Source organism: Eimeria acervulina, genomic scaffold (assembly GCF_000499425.1).
Source record: "Eimeria acervulina Houghton genomic scaffold, Eah_scaff9, whole genome shotgun sequence".
Classification (NCBI taxonomy): domain Eukaryota; phylum Apicomplexa; class Conoidasida; order Eucoccidiorida; family Eimeriidae; genus Eimeria; species Eimeria acervulina.
Window position 1 is genome coordinate 55,458 of NW_013549532.1, and position 20,894 is coordinate 76,351.

General features: G+C 51.2%; 2 protein-coding genes across 2 annotated transcripts in view; both read right to left on the bottom strand.

The window, feature by feature from the left end:
* Positions 1-86: 86 nt before the first annotated feature.
* EAH_00002720 (hypothetical protein, conserved) lies at positions 87-3,933 on the bottom strand (the record flags this gene model as incomplete). The annotated part of the gene is made up of 3 exons (XM_013394151.1): positions 87-1,308; positions 1,447-1,550; positions 1,969-3,933. The coding sequence occupies 3 exons, from the start codon at positions 3,931-3,933 to the stop codon at positions 87-89; spliced, it is 3,291 nt and encodes a 1,096-aa protein (XP_013249605.1).
* A 7,292-nt stretch (positions 3,934-11,225) lies between these two features.
* EAH_00002730 (hypothetical protein, conserved) overlaps positions 11,226-20,894 on the bottom strand; it is a gene marked incomplete at both ends in the record, with an annotated part of 11,236 nt that continues 1,567 nt past the window's right edge. Inside the window, 14 exons of the mRNA XM_013394152.1 lie at positions 11,226-11,947; positions 12,388-12,616; positions 12,908-13,135; positions 13,386-13,543; positions 14,162-14,315; positions 14,494-14,579; positions 14,985-15,816; positions 16,074-16,189; positions 16,463-17,422; positions 17,948-18,015; positions 18,662-18,883; positions 19,137-19,305; positions 19,854-19,999; positions 20,202-20,305. Of these exons, the coding sequence (XP_013249606.1) occupies positions 11,226-11,947; positions 12,388-12,616; positions 12,908-13,135; positions 13,386-13,543; positions 14,162-14,315; positions 14,494-14,579; positions 14,985-15,816; positions 16,074-16,189; positions 16,463-17,422; positions 17,948-18,015; positions 18,662-18,883; positions 19,137-19,305; positions 19,854-19,999; positions 20,202-20,305 (4,194 nt within the window). The remainder of the gene's footprint in view (positions 11,948-12,387; positions 12,617-12,907; positions 13,136-13,385; positions 13,544-14,161; positions 14,316-14,493; positions 14,580-14,984; positions 15,817-16,073; positions 16,190-16,462; positions 17,423-17,947; positions 18,016-18,661; positions 18,884-19,136; positions 19,306-19,853; positions 20,000-20,201; positions 20,306-20,894) is intronic.

Consider the following 20,894-nt stretch of genomic DNA (forward strand, 5'->3'; position numbering starts at 1 on the left):
TAGAAAACGCCTGAACGCAATCCTGAAGAAGAGCTAGCAGACCAGTCTTGCACAAGTCGGCTTAGTCCTCAGGGTTGCAGGCTAAATCACATGCCTTCCCTCGTCCCCGTCACTCTCCCCCTTCTCTGAAGAGCCTGCTGCTGCTGGCGAAAAGAGACAGAAGCTCCACCCCGTGCCTTGTCCGCTTCCGTTTGAAGTGCAAGATAAGGGACGATTGACTCCGCTGCCGCACGCAGTGCAGCCGCTCCTGGGGGAGGGGCCCGCTCATCCAGCCACTTTGCAAGCAAAGGGTTGCTTCTTGCCTTCCGTAACAACTGCGCAAGGCGTTCCATTTCGTCGCTGTAAGCAGCCGATGCCACCACTGTTGATAGATTCGGGTCGGCTGGAATGCCTGGAAGAACAGAGTCCCTTTTGCTTTCGTCAACATGAGAAAAGTAGTACGATGAGTCGGTGTCATGCGGAGTTGGCGCACCTGCATTAGCTGCATTTCCACGTGGTGTTGCACCGCTGCGCCTGTTACGAGCCCTGCAAGCACTGCCAGCAACTCTTGAATTGTGAGAGGGTGTGTCACTCGTCATGGCCCCTTTGGGACCTCTTTTGGATACCCCACCGCTTGGCGGACCGTCTGCTGCATGCGGTGAAACATCTGAAGTTGCGGTGCTTCCGTTTTTCAATCCGTTGGCTTCCTGGTCTCGTCTATCCCTAAGCTTCTTCGCTACAGCGGCAGCCAATGTATGAGCCCCGTCTTCCCCGTACTTGACAACAGAGAAACAACGCCGATGCCACCGGCCACCTGTCCCCAACCCCTCCCTCCACTTGCACACCCATCGTTGCTGCGTCCTTTCGTACTGTAGAGACACCACGCGGGCCATCGGTGTGTCGGACAGAACAGGGTCGCCCTCTTCCAGTTCCCGCAGAGCAGCAGCAGCAGCAGTGCTGCTGATGGTTTCTGCATCGCATAAATCCTTAGGGCTTAGCGGCTCCCGTGCAGCTGCTGCGGGCCGCGACGGGACAGGAGGAGAAGGGAGCCTTGCAGGACTGTGTCCGCGCTGGTTGCCGCTGCTTCGCGAACTGAGGTCTTCCGCGCTGCTCCTGGAAAGTGTCTGGCTGCTGAGGTGGCCACTGGTGTGGCAGCTGGTACCTGGTCTCTCTTCGGAAGGACTGTCGGGGCCGTCACCAGCTGCAGCCCGCAGGGGCACAGTCTCAGCTATCCGTAGGAGCTTGTTCGTTGTCTCCGGGTCGTTAACTGCATTCATTAGAAGCCTTCCCAATGTCTTTACTGTTACGTCTCCTGCACCGGGGAGTCGCCTGCAGCACCAACATGCAAACATACACTTTCAGAGGTATGCCCTAGCCCAATATGCAAATTTACACAGGCATAAAGAGAAAGATAGAAAGAACAGCAGTGAACAGGCCAAGTAACTAGGTCAGGCGCCTGCTGCTAACCTAAAAATGCTGAGGGCCAGATGGAGCTGTTCGCGCCGCCTGTTATAGACGCTACGGCGGTCCACTTCGAGGGCCTCAAGAACCACGCGTTGGAAAACTGGAACCTGAGCAGACAAGCAGACGAAACAACCAGCCAATGCAAATTCAGAAGCTCCTGGGTGTGGACACCTTTCACTGCCTGACACCAAAATTGAGCAGCAGCAGCAACATGTACGCATGAGGGGGAAGATGCGAAGACGAATGGCAGAACAAGAGGTTACGAGCAACAATGGCAGCTCTTTGCACCACGACACAAGCAGACAAAATAAGAGCAGATAAGCAAACGAACCTGGAGACACTCAAAAACAATTACGAAATGGGCCGCCGTAGATATAGCATCGCATCTCCCACAAGCTCTCTGCGAAAAAGCAGGCAGAAACAACGGACAGGAGCTTTTCAATGCTATCTAGCACTCCTCTTGCGGCTCCTGCGGTAGACTGATCAACTGACTTTATCACTCAGGGGCAAGCAAAAAAAACTTACCCAATGTTCATCCAGCGGATCTTCTCCCTCTACAGGCATCCCTGGCTGCTTCGGTTTTGTCTCAGCTTGCGATGTCTCCACAGTTTCTGCATCGTCCCTACTGCAGGTGTCAGGGACTCCAGTGGGTGCGGGCAAGCAGCCTCTCTTGGCTGCAGCAGCAAATGCTACATTTGTCAGCTGTTGCAACAGCCCCACACACTTGATGACAAGGGAAGACTGCTCGCGTAGCTGCTGCAGTGCCAGCTTTCTCTGCTTCTGCAGCCATATCGAATGATCTAACTTGATACGCTGTGCGCTGGGCAACAGCCGCAGCAGCCGCAACACGCACTCGTGCTGCTGTATCTGCGCATCAAGAGCAGCTGGATCTGTTGCCTCTTCTCCCAGCAGAGGAGCCTCAGAAGTCGCCACGGAGTCCCACTCACTCAAACGAGAGCTTGCATTGCTCGCCTTGTGCGCTGCAGGGACTGACAACTGCAACGAACCGTCTGGACCCAGAGACACCACATTTTCAACTGGTGCTGCTGGCTGTGCCCACTCCTCGTCTTCGATATGCGTCTTCTTAGCACTGCACTCCGAGTCAAACTGCTTCAAGAATGCATCCACGTCAGGAATATCTCCTTCAGGAGAACCCAACCCACTTTCAACAGAAGCAGGGCCGTTCGCAGCGGCTTCCTCCTGCTGCTGCAGCAAAAGCAGCCCCAGCAAATCTTCATCGTCAAGTTCTGCAAGCGCTGCATCTTTCTGCTGCTGCTGGGTGTTATCCTCGACGGATCCTGCGGATGCCTCTTGCCGGAGGCACTGCCTGTACGCCTCCTTCAGACTTTGCAGCAGCAGTAGCTCTTGCTGCTCCTGCTGTGTCAGCAGCAGCTTTAGATGGCAGCAGATGCGCCTCAAAGCATTCGAGGCTAAAGCCTCTGCGTCCCCGTGTTTAGGCAGACACCTCAGCTGCAGCTTGCCGCATACCTTCACCACCCACCGGCTAATGCAGCGGCAGCGCTGCCTCCCCTTTGAGCCTTGCCGCCTCTCCAGCTGCGCAGTTACGTCGTTAAGTGTCATATCATCCCCTTGCTGCCGCGCTATGATGTAGCAGCAGGCACCCACAAGCTTCTCAAGCTCCTGAGGGTCCCGCACCTGCCGGCTGCTACACGAAAAGAAGCGGTGCAGCAGTTGCAGCACGCCGGGGCGACGGGCTCCTCTAAACCTCGACACGATTTGCGAGGCCAGATCGAAGGTCTTCTTGTACTGCAATTCCCGCCTTTGCCTCTCCTTCATTGGGTCGACTGCATTGCTAATAGTCCGCTTCGCCCCCAGCTCCCCCTTGGCAACAAACAGAGAGCCCTCAGTGGGGTCCCCCAACAGAGAAGTCACATGTCCACTGCTGTCATGCAAATGATTGATGGCAGCACCGTGGAAATCCGTAGTGCTTTCTACGGGCAAGTCGAACAGGCCCAGTTCCCTACTGTGGCTTGAAGGGGCGGAGTCCCATTCCACTGCAAGGCTACTTTGGGGTTTGTTGGCCCTGACAAGCCTATCTAGAGCTCTGTTGCACGCTTCCCAATCAAGCACATCGCTTGTGTCGGGCTGCGAGGCCTCCTGGTACTGACTCGCCTGCGAAGGCCCCTCTGGCAGCAAAGACCCTGCTGCTGGGATGACCTGGGACAGCTGCTCTAGAAGCCGCCACCTCTCTTCTTCACCTTCAGCAAGTCTACCCGATGGGTCAGAATCATTTGTCTCAGCGGAAGCAGCTGCAGAAGCAAAGTCGTCCTGTCGTGAACCCCTCATCAAGCGCTTGGCAGGCGCCCCGTCGCCAGACGGACCCCCGCCTGGCCGGGGGCCCCTCCTGGTCCGCTTAGCGGTTCCTAGACCTGTAGCCTCATCACCTAAAAATTCTCTGGTGAGGCAGTAACTGCGTGCTGCCTCGATCGAGGTTGGAGCCGAAGGCTCCACAAAACTGCCCCTGTGCATGTGTCTGCCGCCGCGCTTTCGGCGAGATTCGGCCCTTGTGCAACTGATCCTGCTGATGCGTATATCCCTGTCCCCACCGACGTATTAAAAAGGTAACCCGCAGAAGGAGGAGAGGGGAAGCAACAACCGACGTCCGTGAGGGCACAATATAATGCAGCAGCTGCTAATGGGACCAACTTTGGCTCTCTGCATGCACGAAACAGCAACAAGGAGGCCCTGAGCAGGGGGGACAGAAGAAGCGAGAGAACCTTACAGGCCATGCAGACCGCAACTGAGCAACCCTCAAGCCAAACCCCTCACACCAATAGAAGTCGTTGCAGCCGACGGTGACGTGCGACTAGACGAAGGCTGCCTATGGCGGGGCTGCTCGTGAGCGTCTGATATCAGCCACTTCCGTCAAGGTTAAAACAAGGAAGAATCGAGATGCGAGGGGAAGATTCCGATAGGTAAGTGGAAAAAGAGCGAGAGAAGCGGAAGAAAGAAGCCAACAGGACTCCGCCACGCCGCCTCACACGCCTCCGCGGGGTGGCTTGCTGCCAGGTGTCCAGATGTGGACCGGCCGACCCCTTGTATCTCGAACAAAGGCTAAAAACAGTAAAAAGATAACAGAGCTAACGAGGAAATTAGCCCATGAGAACGCGAGACCCCTTAAATGGTGGCGCAACTGCTGCAAGGCAGCCGGACGGGGGGAGGTCACCGCTTGTGCATCAAGAGCCTCCAGGCCCTTGGCCCATCGATTCCCTCCTTTCTTCAAAATAAAAATAAAGAAAAAGAAAGCATAAGACTGAATAAGGATAAGAGACGATCCAAGGAGAACAGAGATGCGGGGAGAGTATGGCGCGCTGCCCTGGGGCGGCCGCCTCACGGCTTTATTCTTGAAGAGGGTACGATTATGCTTCTCTGTGGAGGGGAGGGAACAGGGATAAGAGGAACACGAGATTTTCCGTAGGAAAACGGATATTCTGGCTGCTGCGCTAGCAGGTTGTCTTGTCACTCAGCTCGTGTCCTTGGCACGGCCAGGTGAGAGAGCTTCCTGCCGTTCGTTTCCTTGGGGCAACAAATCGCGAGAAAGATGGCCGGCCCGGCCCCCCGTTAACCTCCATGGACGGCAATAAACGCGCGAGCTTGTTTGTACTGCTCGATCAAGTATTTCAGATCAGGTAACTGAGGGTTAAGCCGCTCACAGCGGCAGCGCTACGGCTGCTGTAGGGGGGGGACCTTCACTTGTTACACCGCACAGAGCTGGCGCAAGGCCTTTACCTCCCCTCTTTCTCTTCTTTTCCCAACCCAAACCTGAATGTCTTAATGGAATCACAATTTTAGAGCAAGCAGGATTAAATTAGAAAGAAAAGGGGAAAAGATCTGGCGAAACGCTGGTACACTCTGCCGGGTCACAATTGAGAGGGGACCCCCTGGAAGGGGGGCCCAAGGCCCGGCATTGCGAATACCGCAGTATTTCTTTCGTTTATGTCTTTTACACAGCTGTGCATATTTACCAAACTATCTTATAGAGAATCCCCATCAAATTCTACTTGGCTGTCGAAAGGCCTCAGCAATTCCGCTTCGCTCAAGTAGGGGACCCCAACGACCCAACTTGGCGCAGGCGTTCGCCGCCACGCGAATATTCTAAAATAAAATTGTGTACCTCAGCTTAGTAAAAAGTTCTTGCCTAAACCTTCGATGGAACCGGCTCCAGAGGCAGGCCCGAGCCCATCAGCCGCCCTTCGAATCCGGGACATGGAGCGGCGCTGCGTCGGTAGGAATCGAGTAGAGTAGGTGCCAACACATGGGTTTATTCAGAATGGGTCTCTATTCAGAGGCACGCAGACAAAAATTGCCCCCAGAGTTTCTTGAAATCGCTCCAGACAACCCTGGTAATCCCGCTCGGCAACCCCTGGTGACAATTACTCCTCGGGGTTCCAACAGCTGTTTATGAGCCTGGCACAACTTGCTGGATGTCCTTTGGGTTTCCTTCTGAACTGGCGGCAATTCCTTGAATGCTTGTGCAGCCCAACCAGCAGTCTCGTAATCCCGCTGAATCAGCTCTTCGGCATTCCCACTTTGCGTTCCGTGCCAGTGCGTCCCTGAAAAGACACTGTCTGTCGGCCACTCTGTAGTTTTCGGCATTAGCCGTTACACCTTCTACACCTAGTATACGATACTATTCACTGGGAAAAGAAACTATCCCAGCCTCAGGCTTGACCTGAGACGGCCGACCAAGACACTTTCGGCGTCGAACGAACCTCGCTGTACCCAGGAGCTGTTTCGCGAAGGCAGATTCTGCAGTATCCGCATGCAGAGCTTGTAAGGACAGCCTCCACTTAATTTCCGAAAATTCTTCTTTACAGGCAATGGACGGACCTGCCTCTTCCAGTCCATCCACTCCATTATTTCTACTTCTCAGCACGGCCCGAGCCATCGCCCTACCTATCCAGAGACTATGTTTAACTATGTAGCGAGGTCCCACGTACCTTGCCCCTTCGCATTCCTCGATATTCCCGTTGCCATTTGGGTAGTCCAACCAGCGAAGTATCGGCGAAGCGCATCAACTCGTCACGGGGATCCGTTGCAGAGTTGACAACGCGATAGCACACAGAGACGAACATAACCTGCTGTGATCACCCAGTGAATACGCCATCAGTTGAGCAGTGTGCAGTCACTCGCCCATTTGATGCGCAGAAGAAACCCAGTTTTACTCTTGTAAACGCGCCTTCTTCTTTTCCGTCAGCACTCTGTCAACTGCCTGCACCTTCTCGCACCAGTCCATGCCAGATACGTGGGGGGTTCACTGCGTGCACCATTGCGAATGGAAAGAAGACGGCATGATTGGCCCGCGCGGTTTATTTCTGTTCAAGCCGGCAAGCTCTTTCACCGAACCATCACCTCCGCCCTGAGCCCAGAAGTATGAAACGAGCTTTAAGAATACGTATGACCAGTATCCTCCGTTCAGCGGACAGACAAATAGTCGCGCAAGTCCACCTTAATCACCCTACCCGACCAACCCTGCGCCGAGCGAATCTGCGTCCCGGTCAGATCATTTAGGGTGGCCGCGGCGGGACGTCCTGCCTGGAACTCATCGCAGCTAGTCAGACATATGCATGTGCTTCGAGGCGAAGACGTATTGCAACTGCACAGGGCATCGGGTACTTCGTGGTGAACAACCCGATGCGCGTTTGGACATGGTAACCAAACACTTAGGCGCACCGAGAAGCCACCACACGGCCGCTGTGGCAAGGCTATAGGCACATCGCCAGCCAAGAGCTTGGCATAGGCCAGAAAGCTGCTCCATTAGGTCGAATCTTGCGCATTCCTTTTCCAACACCACGTCCTAGATAAGGCTAGTGGCCGACTGTCACCGTTACCTCGAGGTCGGGCGCTTTGGTGGAGCAGAGTAATTGCCACTAGATATTCGCGCGAATGGTTAAACCAGCCGGCATGCTTGAATGCGCAGCAGCTCTCACATACCGATCAGATGGAGACGTTGTCTTACCACTAAACACACTAGGCAGGCCACTATACAAACGCAAAGCATGGTGCCGCAACAGGGGAAGCACCGGCGAACAGCATTTTTTCCTTGCTGTCACGGGAACGTATTGTGGAGATAAGCACCCTCGCAGCGCATACACACCACTTAGTGTCGACGCCATTCCCCGCCCTACTCAAATACCGTCGCCACTTGCCGGACAGCCCAACCCAAAACCCACCATTCCCCACCCCGATCTTCCCACGTACCACACCATCTCCACAAATGTTACCCAACAAAGTATTGATGCAGCCCACAAGCGTTCACGCATGCCTTTCTCCTGCGTTCGGCGCAACCCACCGGTTCACCTCTCTTGTCACCTCAAACGCCGCACTTTATCCCAAAGCACTCTCCACACAGTGCACGCGCATGAGTACTGCATCGTCACCCGTAAACACCGCCCTTTTGCCGCCTACCACTTGCTCTTCACGCCATTCCCACCGCTTCCCAAACAACCGCTCCACCTGCCGGGCAAGGCAACACGACACACACTCCCCCACTCTCCCGTTTTCCACGCGCCACATCAACGTCACAAGCGCTCAACGGATGCAATGATCCAGACGCAATACGTTCATTCACCTGTCAATACACAGAAGTTACACTTCATGCACTATTCCCAAACCTCCTCCAGGCACACAGAAGCACACAAAAGCTCATTTCATTCAACTCCGCATCTACCCTACCTCACATGCCGCTTACTCTCCACGGTATACCTGGCCATTCCCAAACAGCTCCGCCGCTTCCCAGAGAACACAACAAGGTACTTGTTCTGCCTAACGCGCCCTTTCCACGTCCTACAACACCGCTTCGGGTGATCCTCAACGAGCACATCGACGCAGCTGCAAAGTGGTCATGCACTCCACGCTTCGCCGTCATTTGGCGGAACAATCCCTACCCACCGTTCCAACGCATGGCACACTGAGCAACTTACGCCATCCTGAACGGGTTCGCTTGCCAAATAGCAAACGGAGCAAGGCTGAAACAAGAACTGCCGAGTTCCATAAGCGTGGGTTGGTGTGGATGCTCATGCTTGCACGTCCCACTACTCGACTTCGGTGCTTCCGAGTAAGTAATCTGCAGCCTTAAACGAGGATATACGCCGCATATGTGAGGGGCTAGCGGCCAGCGAACGGCGGCCAGGAACAGAACAATGACCCTAACGCATCTAGGTGCTCTAGTCATGTACTTACGTACGACGGTCACCATTTGGGCAAATGGCCCCCAACTTCGACATGCTTCTGCCCTGGTGGACTGAAGGTTGCATACAAGGTAATAGTGAAGGACTTGATCAGGTTCAGAAAATTACTCCGAGATGATCTACAGAATGTAGCCATCGGCCCGGTTGGGGTCACCATTGTACTCGTCTTGTTCTCTGATTCCAGCACAATCCCCGTATGATGAGCCAGCCACACAATAATGGCAAACATGACCCAAAGAGATTGCCGTTAACGTCATATGTAAATTTGCCTGGGCAGGCATTTGAGTGTATACTGTACCCCACTAAACCGCGCCAGGCAAGGTCTACGGACTAATGAATCGAAGCTTACACAACAACGTCCTCCGAGTTTCTCACCCATTCGCCTCCCCACCATACCAGCATCCTTTTTATTGTTGAAACGGGTAGTACTGATGGAGTCCATAACGACAAACAGAGCATTGGGGACAACAACTAGGCGAGCGGTCATCGGGGAGTGACTCAACCGTTTCCTCCTTCTTCGAGTGATTTGGGGGAATGCGAGGTGAAGGGCTAACTTCGTTGTAAGCGAGGGAATCAAGGGAGTGTGAGCTTTGACGATAATTTCACTGTAACTCTCAAATGCCCCAGTATTCGAAAATGGCTCGCCTGCCTTTGCTCGGGCGACTGTTGCACGGATCGTGCACAACACGGGAAACGAAGACTGGGTCGTCGTTTTACGTGGAAACCAGTAGCGAAATGCATCTCTATATGGCATAGAAAACAAACACAGCGAGGTCCATGGGTGTGCCATCACTGGACCATCTGCAACGCATTCGGCCAGCCCCACTGAAGGATATTGGGTAGCTGTCCACTCCTCGGCTGACCATCAGCTGACCTTGTAGTATTGCTTTTTCAGGTTGAAGCACCTTGAATATTTAAAAATTGTCAACCTTATTTTTTTCGTGTTACAGGTAGGTTTTAGTGTATATTGCGTTTCATTCTGACTGCACATACGTCTTTCGCTGTGGCTGCGCTTCCTGATTGCACTCTGCAACTAAGCAACACCGAATCTACCTGTCAACGCATTTGCAAGTGCACATTAGTCATTCCTCTTTAGTATCCAGTCACTCCCTTTAAGAATCACTGTAAAAAAATATGTTCGCACTCAAGATCCCACGTTGGACACGAAAATTCAACGCGCACAATTTCTCAAAAGGAATTCAATAACCAACACCGAAACAGGCACGCTTGAGAGTGCAATATGCTGGCGAAAACGACTACAGCGAATTTCAAGAGGGAAGGATTCAGTCCTTCCGCTTCTAAGTTAGGCTCCACCTGGCCGTTGTGACCCCAAAGTTTTCCAGAGTGGAATATGCAACTCATGCACAACTCGAACTGCTAGTTACACAACAAATCTACGATAGAGCACTATGAACTGCGACTGCGGTGAACAAACTACATGGAAATAAGGTTGGTGCGCGTGGGGACTGCCACTGGAAGGTTTGAAACCAGTGTATATAGGCCTACTGTTCCCGTACACCGTATTTCTAAGGAGTGTCTTCCCTTCGCCTCTTCCTCACGTGCACGCTGCTGTAGTATGGCCTCTGCCGTTACTCAGCCCCTCCTATTTGCATCAGAATAGGGTTTTAAGCTCCCTTGGTAGTAGGTTCTTATCCCGTGTACACATGCAGTGTCGACGGTGCATTTAGTGAATCTTCAACGTTATCATGAACTTTTCAGTAGACACAAATCTAAGCAATGCACAACTATTGCATATTTAATCTATTATCTTGGGCAAACTCTACCCCTTGTAGAGCGACTAAGGGCCAGCGCACAGCAGATCACTCGCATGTCTCATCCACCCACGGATGACATTTAGATCCGACAATCTAACCAAAAAACAATTACCGCTCTCTGACCTGAACATCGAGCTCTAAACCCTAACCTTAAATATACTCAGAAGTTGCAATGTAAGCAAAGCCGTTGCAGACGGGCTCCTGAAATGCTTGCAACGGCTTTGCAGCTGACCACTAATTCACCTACTCATTTTTGTTTTTGTGGGAATAAGCAGGAGATACAGTCTGCTAGCTTCGATCTGCTGAGCTCTCCTCTAACAGTTAGCGGAGCGTACATGGCCTTTGGCCTTGACGCAAACAAGACGTGTAAAGGCAGCTCAGCCGCAGTCGTGCACCGCACCGCCCAGCCAGGCCCATGTTCGCATTAACTGAACGAAAGTGACCATTTTAAACAATCGCGACGATGCAAACACTCTCCTGACCACTCAAAGTTTGTCTGTGGGAACGCAGAGCTCATTACTAAGAATGATATAGACCACAAATGCATTTTCTCTAGGGCCGGCTCTACTGAACTGTAAATGGTCGGCACCAGCTCCCTATGACCAATACAATGCTATAAGCTCAAGTGGCCGCACAACTACAGCCGTTCTGCAGACACTAAACCACTCTATCGCCTTGGAAAATGAGCGAACAAATGCGAGTGGGCATCGACGAATGCACGCAGTTGTGCATTTTGGGCACATGCCACAGATGATTGCGGGGAAGGGGATTTATCCTTCGAATTCCCTCATTCCCCTTAACGCGACGCTGCGAGGCCTTCTTGCAGCATTGACACGCGGCGTCGTCTTCTCGGCAGTGCATTTCCCTGTACAGCTGTGTTCACCTGTTTCGGTAAATATGGTGGCATTGGGTGTGGCTGCCAACCCTCAGCCGCCGCCCCCTCCTTAACAGGTGGGAAAGCGACGCAGGAGTGACCGTTGAGACAGCTTTGTAGCGGTTCATCTGCAGCCCAGGAATATTGCCTTCTCTCTATTTCTGTCTCCATCTCTGTCTCTGTCTCTGTCTCTGTGTCCTTACAGTTCGAAGGCGCAATGTATCTTGCAGAAGCCATGCTTGAAGTAGATGCAAACACATGACCTGCTTTGTGAAACCCATGATGGCACCTCGAGGTCTCCTCAAACCTCCAACGTGTGCCGTATTTCTCCTCTTGGCGCCAGCTATTGCAGGTTGTGGTTGACGCTTTGCTGCAGCTAACTGGGCTGGTATTGTGGGCTGAATTTGGGCGCCTCCGCTTCACTTGCCCTCCTGAAACCCCCCGAGATGCACCAGGGAAAGGACCTGGGGGTACCAGTTCGCCGAATTCAGAAGGCTCGCACCTTAGGTCCTGTAGCGGCATGCCGCTTTTGCGTTGGGGGATATCTCTGTAGTGGCCATCGAACTGCTCCCAGCTCTCCGAATTTAGAAAAGCTCCATACGCATCTTCTGCCGCTGCCCCGTGAGATGTTGACGAGTGAAAGTCTGCAAGCAATTTCCGAACAACCTGTGCATGCTTGAATAACTATCCCTCGTTTGCGATTTGGATACAGAGAATGACACCACTTGCACAGACAAATATAGAGGAAATAGGTATATATCCTACTTCCTCGAAATGTGTCAGCAAAATTCCCAAACAGCAGCAAGCAAGCAGCTGCCCGCATTGTCTCCATTGGAAGTGATCCCCATCTAATGAATGCAAATTAATCAATCAGCATGCCTCAAACCAAACACACTTCAGGAAACTTAAATATTACCTCACACGGGGACAATAGTCTATAGCATCCGAAGGTTTACAGGCTGCCTGCGCAAGAGGTCGAGTGTGCGAGGCAGTATAAAACGGATTCTAGGGGAAAAACCACAGGTGTTTATAATTGAATAATAAAGTCAACGAAAACGGGGAAACAGGAGCAGGTGCATCTTACGGTGAAGCGGTGCCACTGTTTGCTGTGCCGGAGTATTGGAGATCGCAGTTGCAGCAGCAGATGCTGTTGCAGGCGGAGAGGCGTTGAGTTGTACAGGCAGAAGCGGTTCTTGGTAAGATATTCCGAAGCGGAGGCACAGGCGCTGCAGGACGAGATACATGTCCGTTCGCAGCCGCAACACTTTGGGAGCGTTACCCCACCCTTCAACTGCGCTGAGCCAAACAGTTATCTGCAAACAAACGAACATACAAAAGCGCAGGCACAAACGTTAGTGCAGCAAAGCGCATGCCCTATACAAAAATGCATTTAGTTGCAGATGCCGGCTAGCCAGATCAAGTTAACATGTAAACTTTATCTGATATGCTGCTTCATCAATGCAAATACCTCAAAGGCCACGCTTAGAATCATGACAGCGGCCTTGCGCCACACAGCCAAGGCGTTAAAGTGTAGTAAAAATTCAGTACTAATGGAATCGGGTTCATCGCAACAATGTAGATACAGTTAAAGGGGAACTACTAACATCCATCCATCGTCCTGGTTGCACATCTGTGATGTAGATGCTGAAGGAGTCCTTAACAAAATCCATGGGTCGGGCAGCGATGGCCCTGCGCATCCCCGCCTCTAAGAAGCGCAGGGACTGGAGCTGCGTGCGGATGTCGAGGCGCATCGGCATTGAGAACGTGGCGTTTGTAGCTCGAGACTCGTTCGTCAACTGTCGACCAAACAGCACGCTGTTGCTATACACTATCTGCAGAACCCCAAAACACATTGAACTGCACCCTTTAGTTTGTCAGTATTTCCCCAGACGTGTTGGGAATGGATTCAACAGCAAAATTCTGCTTTTTTCAGTGTCTATGCCCAGCTTTGCTTCCAACTTGCCACCGGGAAGGTATCAACTACCTCTTGACTCCCACTACCAGCCAGGATTATTTCCTGCCTGCACTTAAGTGTCTGCATGCAATAACCCAACAGGGATAGAAGATAACTGGAGCCCTTACCGGTTTTGAATGGATCGTGACGAACTCGGTGGTGTAGGTGTGGATATTGCGGACGTACATAGCCTCTCCGTTGTCTATGCGCACCCTGTCGCCGACATTGTACGGGTTCGTGAACGCCACAAAAATTACAGCAGTAATGAAGTTCTGATAAATGTAGCCTAAAACAGCAAAACACATGCAAGCCGTAACACGTGAAGCACAGGAAAGCACAAGGGAAAGAAGAGAAGCGAAGACATTCGCAGCGTTTTGCTCTAGACAACGCCAAATTTACGAACTCCACCGACGAACTCAACCCAGAAACTTTGTGTGCTTGGCACTGCCCGTAAACCCGTAACTCAACGGATACACGAAGCAGACGCAGCGAAGAACACAAGAGGCCGGCTTGACATTCGAGCGCATCAAGTTCTAGCTGCTAGGACCTAAAGGGTGAAGCCCCAGCGAACCGTAAACCCTCAATCCTAAGTCCTATTATGCCGCCTCAAGACAGCTGAAGGGTGGGTGACTAGGGGAAGGGACGAAATAACGCTTTACGCATGCAGAGCAGCCTTTGCTGCCGTCTTGTTTCGTATCTCCAGCGACGCGTAAAATTTGCTACACTAGAATGGATACAAAGAAGCCAGCGTGAGCGAAAGAAACCCAAATAAAACCGCATGTGCCCTAACTGAGCCCAGTATACTCTCGTGAGCTCCAACGGCACCAATATAATTCAGGAAGGCCTAAACAATTTAGAAAGCCTCAAGTGAACTCCGACACGTATGGTGTCGTGAACCACTGACTGAGCGCGACGACCAGGGCGGAAATAGAAGCGGCGCCGGAGACCAGGACGGTGTTCAGGTTGACGCCAAATACCAACAACATCGCAACAAGGGTTGCCACCCACAAGACCACTGAAATCATCCGCCTCACTGTTTTGCAAATGCTCGCCTGACTCTGCACAAGAAATCACAACATAGCACACACAGCATACACGCTGACGCCTAACCCGTAATCCATGGCAAAGTCACAATGAGCAACCTTATACCCTCTTGAACTAAACCGTGACAAAGCTGATAAACATTTTAGATCGTAATGATGAGGCATAGTAAGGCCATAATCTTCAACGCATTACCGTGAGGGATTTAAGGAGGGCTTTTCGCATTTTGTAGATGGAGACGACAGCCCTCTTAAACATTGGCTGGTTTATCTTTCCATGCCCTGCACAACACAGGCGCAGGCAGTACAGTTCACGCACAGTATTGGCAAAGTAGGAGTTCAGGAAATAAAAAAGCGAATAAAAAGACGCCGGCAAACAATCAAACAGGCAATTACCCGACCAAACTGCACCGAAACGTACGACCAAAATAACAAGAAAGCAGGCGCCGACCTCGCACTACTCGGCCACTCCAATATCTCGGATCGAACTTTGTGCACACACAGCCACCTTAACAGACGACCCTAAAAGGAAGATATACGGGGCCTGCGCGGCCCAGGCTGGCGCTGGGGGCCTTGGCCCCACACATGCCTAAGCTGGTACAAAAGCAAACGGGCGTGAAAGACCTTAACGGGCCATCATGCCGATGAGGCGTATAGGCCGCAAGTGCTTTTGCTTGCACTTTGTACCTGCTAGGTCAACGAGCTTCATGAACTCCTCGACTTCGTCTTCTTTGAGGAACATTTCAACGAATGACCTGGTGAAGTACTCGGGCACATTTCGCTTGACGGAGCGGCGTCTCCTTCTAACAGGGAAATACTCCTCTTCTCCAGCACTGCTGGGGTCGAGGAGACGCCGGGAGGCCCCCGTATGCCCAGCTCGATCTCCGCTGCAGGTTGATGCCGCTGCGAAATGAAAGTCGGAGGCGCTGGGGGAGGTCTTCGAGAAGAAGCAGCTGACAGAGTAGTCGTCAAAGAAAGAAGAACTGGTGGTGTTTACAGCTCCCAGAATCTCTGAAGTCACTTTCGGCCTGTCGTCTTGTGGTCCCCCTGCCTCCGAATCCCCTTTGCTTGGTTGCCTTGTCTCTGTGCATCTGTCTTCTTTCATCGAATCTTCATCTGGAGAGGAAGAACTAAACGAAGGCCCACTTTCTAGACTAAAGCTTCGCTGGTGGGGAGGCGCCGAAGGACAGGACATTCTCCATAACTCGTTGACGCCCGAATCACCTTCAACTGCTGTTGCGCTGTTGACTCTGTGGGCTGCAGTCTGCACTGGCGGCTGTGATATCGGTGCACGGGAAGCCATCTCAACGTCTTCCTTGGGCTTTTTGTCCACCGTGCGTCTTCTTTCTCGATCGCGTGAGCCGAGGGAGGCAGATGCAGATGCACCTAAGTCCTGTGGGCACTGGGCGAGTTGCCCGGAGGCGAAGCGTGCAATGGGCCTCGTGGAAGCTTCTGCAGCACCTGTACTCTCCGGGGGAAGCGGGACACCTTGCTGCGTGTCTTCCTCGAACGTGCGGCCCTGAAAAAGAAAAGCACGGAGCCGGACAGAAGATAAGCAAAGCTAAAGGAACCGTTTGTCATAAACAGTGTAAAAACATGAGAAGGAAAACGTTAGTAAATGGGATACATAGGGTAAATGCAACGAACATAACCAGCGCAATAAGCGGAAATAGCGGCAGCATGGCACTGAAACTTGCAGGTCCCCGGCCCCTTCGTCAGCGAAGCAAGGTCTTTGTATGGGCAGCAAACTCAGGATCAGAGAGGCAGACCGGTAACCAAATCACTCGCCTGAGGACTTTCACTGTTCTCCCTGTCTAGCGAAGGAGCCCTGATTGCAATATTAAATGATGTCAAGGTTGAAATGTGCTGTGTGTTCAGTCGCCGTGCAGCCTCTGCGGGTATGAACAGAATTAAAGCGGCACAAAACGGACAAATATCCCCATGCGTGTATGCTCACCTGAAGTCTCCACCTGAAGCGCAACTATTACGGCAAAACTAATACAACTTCGCGCATAAGCGTATCTATACACTTGAACTGCCCATAAATAAAAAAAAAGACCAAGCCAACTCATCACGGGCACCCTCTTTTTGTGTGCGTCTACTAGGGTTCCATCGTTGGCTAGCAAAACTATACTGCTTAAGCTACTCAGGCTGTTTGCGCCTACCAACATTGGCTACCCTGGTGTCGGAAACCTCTGCACTGCGATTAGCTGTCGTATCTCCCTGTGCTCCTTCCGCTTGTTCTGTACACTCAGGGACGGGGCTTTTGCGGCTGCCGCGTATTCTGCTGCTGCTGCCATTGCTCCCCGCAGGAGCAGCAAGTGAAGCAGGAGCAGCAGAAGAAGCAGCAGAGGAGCCGAGAATCTCGGCAATTCGCTTGCCCGAGCGCCTAAGTCTGTCGTTGTGCGCGGAGCCGACGGAGGCAGCCTCAGAGACGGAAGCAGAGGCCTCGCTTTGGGGACAAAGCCCTTCGCCTTCAGACGATGAGTCTCCATGCAAGGAGGCTTGCAAGGAGACAGAAGGGGGAGAAGATGAATTGACCCTGGTGTTGCACTCCCCCTCCCCAGCTGGATCTGTTGAGGCAGTGCTGTTGTTGGGCAGCGGTGCAGAGGCTCCTGCAGAGTTTGTCGCCCCTTGCGGAGTTGCAGTTGCCGCTGTTGCTGCTGCAGAATTTGTTGCAACAGTTGATGTAACAGCGGTTCTTGCTGCTGCAGCTGCTGCCGTTGCTGTGGGTCGACTGACCTCCTCTGTGGGGTCAATAGTAACGACTTTCTGAAGCTCTGGGCTGCCCAGCCACGTGACTGACCTTTCTTGTTCATTTTGTTGTTGTCTATGGCTCGGAGGAAACTCATTAAGGAAAGGTGCTCCCTTGGGCTTGAGGCTGGAGGGAGAGTCTCTACAGACCTGCTGTTCTGTTGCTGCTAATTCTGAAGCGTCCTTCGCGAGGGCGTAGAAGAGACGCTCGGAGACCTCACGAGCCTTCGCCTTCGAGTCCAGCTCAATGCGCTGTCCCTGCAGGAAGACGGCAGGCGGGAAGACGGCGACATACTGAAGCAGCAGCCAGTGGTGGATGCGGCTATGCTTACAGCGTTCTATGGAGGACCGTGTCAGCTGACTCGGCAGGCCTGAAGCGACACAAGCAAACGCCAATACATGCGCCAGCACGCTGGGTACACATAGACGAAAGGCAAGCAGAAGGCCACGCAGGCACAGGCACACAGAAACACGCAGCAAAAAAAGTAGACAAAGATATTATGTAGAGCAACGTGCTGCTAATAAGGATACAGACGAACACAAGAGACAAGCGTACAGAGAGAGCGGTACAACAGGGCACACGAGTGCAAACACAAGTAGATGCACGTACTGGACCAGACAGAAACACAGACAAACGAAAGTGGAGGGAAACGTCAAGAAGCAACGCATATGGCATGCAGCAAACTGCCCTCACCGACGCAGGAATGGCGAGAAGGAGAAAAGCAATCATGAAGGCAAACAAAAGCAAAGACAGACGCAAGCAAAATCACACAAAAACGAGCAGTCAAAGATATACAGACCTTGCCCCCTGAGTTCTCGACTTTGTATATTTTTGTTTTCCTGGAAGCGAAAACGAAAATAATTTATGCGGACAGTGCGGTCAACAAAGCGTCCACCAATATGCTTGCACCTGCTGATGTTTGCCTTCCCCACTTCAGCTGAGCACGGAGGGGGTGGAAGCTCCCTGCAATACAGAAAAACAATAAACAATCCGGATCATCATAAAAGGGCCCTCACAGCAAACACTGGGAGGCTGGCGACCCACAGCGGGAGCTAGGCAGAAGGGGTTCTAAGTGGCTGCTCCCATTGTTGTTAGCGTTGTGATGCCGAGCGTTGTTGGTATTGTGGTGTGTGTATGCGTTGTTTCGGTTTGCCATTAGTGTCATCTCAACTGCTTTGCTCGTCATTTCTGCTGTTACTACGGCTTTGACTGTATCCCTATTGTTGTCAGTACTGCTCATGCAGTAATTCTTGGTCCAACAACGCCGATGGTTTTGGTGTTGCTAATATTGATGGGATAAGCATTTGTCTAATGGCAATTTTGTCATTATTTTCCTTTGAACTGTGCAGCCGGCCCATACTTGCGCGAACAGCGAAAGACGAACAAAATGAACAACTTAAATAAACAAACAGCAATCAAATAGGAGAATTACGCAGATGAAAAACAATGGAACCAGTGCGACAAACAAAAACAATGACCAGATGAGAGCATGCATGGAAATCGAAGCCAAAACAGGGAAGCGAGCAGAGACAACAACAGAAGATTCCTCGCCCAAATAAACATTTAAGCGTGGGATGTGAAAACTGATTATTGCAGAAAGACGCCTTACGGCTTGTCGAGAACAAGAGAAGGAAGGGCCCGAGTGGGAACTCTCAAAGACGGATGCCGTGAGAACCGCGAAGCCCTGGACGTGACAGAGATGGTGCTTCTCCCTCTCCTCAACTCTGGACATCTGAGGCCGCCCGCACCGTCCATTCTGTCTTCGTCGTCTTGGCTCGTGCCGTCGCACGAAGCTTGAGATATTGTGTCCCTACACAGGTGGTAGGCAGCCCTGCAAGCGCAAAACCGCAAAACATATTCTCACGCTAGAAACGCACTCCGAGTATGAAAGGGCTTCAACTTCGACAGCAGCGGCAGAAGCAGGGGCAGCAGCAGAAGAAGTACCTCAATCAACAACAGCAAGTGCGAGTGCGAACAGGGCACGTGCACGAAATAAAAAAAAAATTTGCAGCGCAGCATCTGCAAATTCTGCTTGAATAGCAGCACCAGCAACATATCAAAGGCAAGCGTTGTTACTGGATTACCATTTGGTATTGAGTTTTCTTAGCGCTGCGTATTTGGTGAGGTATTTGACGACTTGGCCACTCATGCTGGCCATAAACCCCAACTCGAAGTAAAAAATCATAACGCTTTGCACGAGCCGCCGGGCTGCGAGAAGGATAATTACAAGGCTGAGGGCCCCCTGGCATTTAGCTATGGAGGGCAAAACAAACAAAGATTGTCCAAATAAGGACGTGTCGAACAACTGAATCGTAGACTTCGACGCATCGATCTCTTTCACACAAAAAAGCTTTCCTGCGGACATGTGCACATGCCGTTAAAAACAGGAAATATTACAATCATAGATTATGTGCGTGTAATGTTCTGTATAATCACTGTATTTACCGTCTACATGTAGGTGTATACAAAGGACGCAGCAATACATCCATACTCATGAAAAAATACACAAAAGCTATTTCAAATGAAATACAGGCAGCCAACACTCTTGCAGACAAAGATACAAACAGTGATAACTCCAGACGAGCACCCAGGGTTCAGCGCGCATGCAGTACTAGTGCTAGTGCAGCAAGAATGAAAAGATGAGTCATGCATGCCAGCACAAAAACGCCTCGCGACACGAAGACAAACGCATCTACAAATAACGAACATATCAGCACATTTCTGCCTCCAGACGAGCTCATTGGAAACAACAAAGGCCAGAGCAAGCTAGCCCTTGGACCTAGGCTCTATGGTGTATTTACCTGGTCGTACGTTCTTTTGCCAGAAGATGTACATGCCAACACTCCAGAGGAAATACACCAACTCGGGGTCGACAGTCGTCAACAAGGAGGAGACGCTTTGCTTTTGGTAGAGGCCAATATTCACAATTATAGTCAAAAAGACAGCCCTAGGGGTACGCAAAAAAACAGCCCACAAAAAGACAAATCTTAACCGTAAGCGCCTGCTGTACTCGACGTGATTGGGCGGATGACGGCTCAGATAGCAGATTTCTTTCGCAAGCAGCAAGTAAGCAAGCCAATGCTTTTAAAATACTACGCTATAAGCCAAGTATTCGGCTTTGGGGGTTTCCAAGAACAAAGGGACCGCACCTCGCCAACATACACCCCAGCCAGGCCGCTGTGTTGATGAGAGATATAAAGATGAGGACGACAACGCCTTGAAATGTCAGATCCCTTGTGCTCATGTGCTTCACCTAAGACCCCAAGAACACACATCTCAGACGCTTAACGTCAAATCCTAAACCCTAAACCCTAGACCCCAAGCCCTAAACCCTGTCCTACGGCCGAATAGAAGGGAACGCATACACGCACGCGGGCACTGGAGTGGGGAGTGCCGCTGTAACAGGTCAGTTTGTGTTTGAACATGTTTGCTGCTCGGCGCTTGTGGGTCTACTCTTTTGTTCTAATTTGCTTATTGTGCATTACATTCAACGCTGCCCTTTTCGGCACTCTCTCCTGCTAGTTGCCTCCTAAAAATTGAACAGCTGTTGGTGTGCGCAGCAAACATCGTCTATACAATTGGCATTTCATCATATTTTCAACAATGTAGTTGATGTTGTGTTATATATATATATATATATATACATATATATTATATACAAATATATCTGTATATATCTATATATATATATATATATATTTACATATATATATGTACAGATATATTTGTATATAATATATATATATATATATATATATATGTTTATATACATATATATATGTATCTATATACATTATATATAATATAATGTATAAGTAAGTCGGTATATATATATATATATA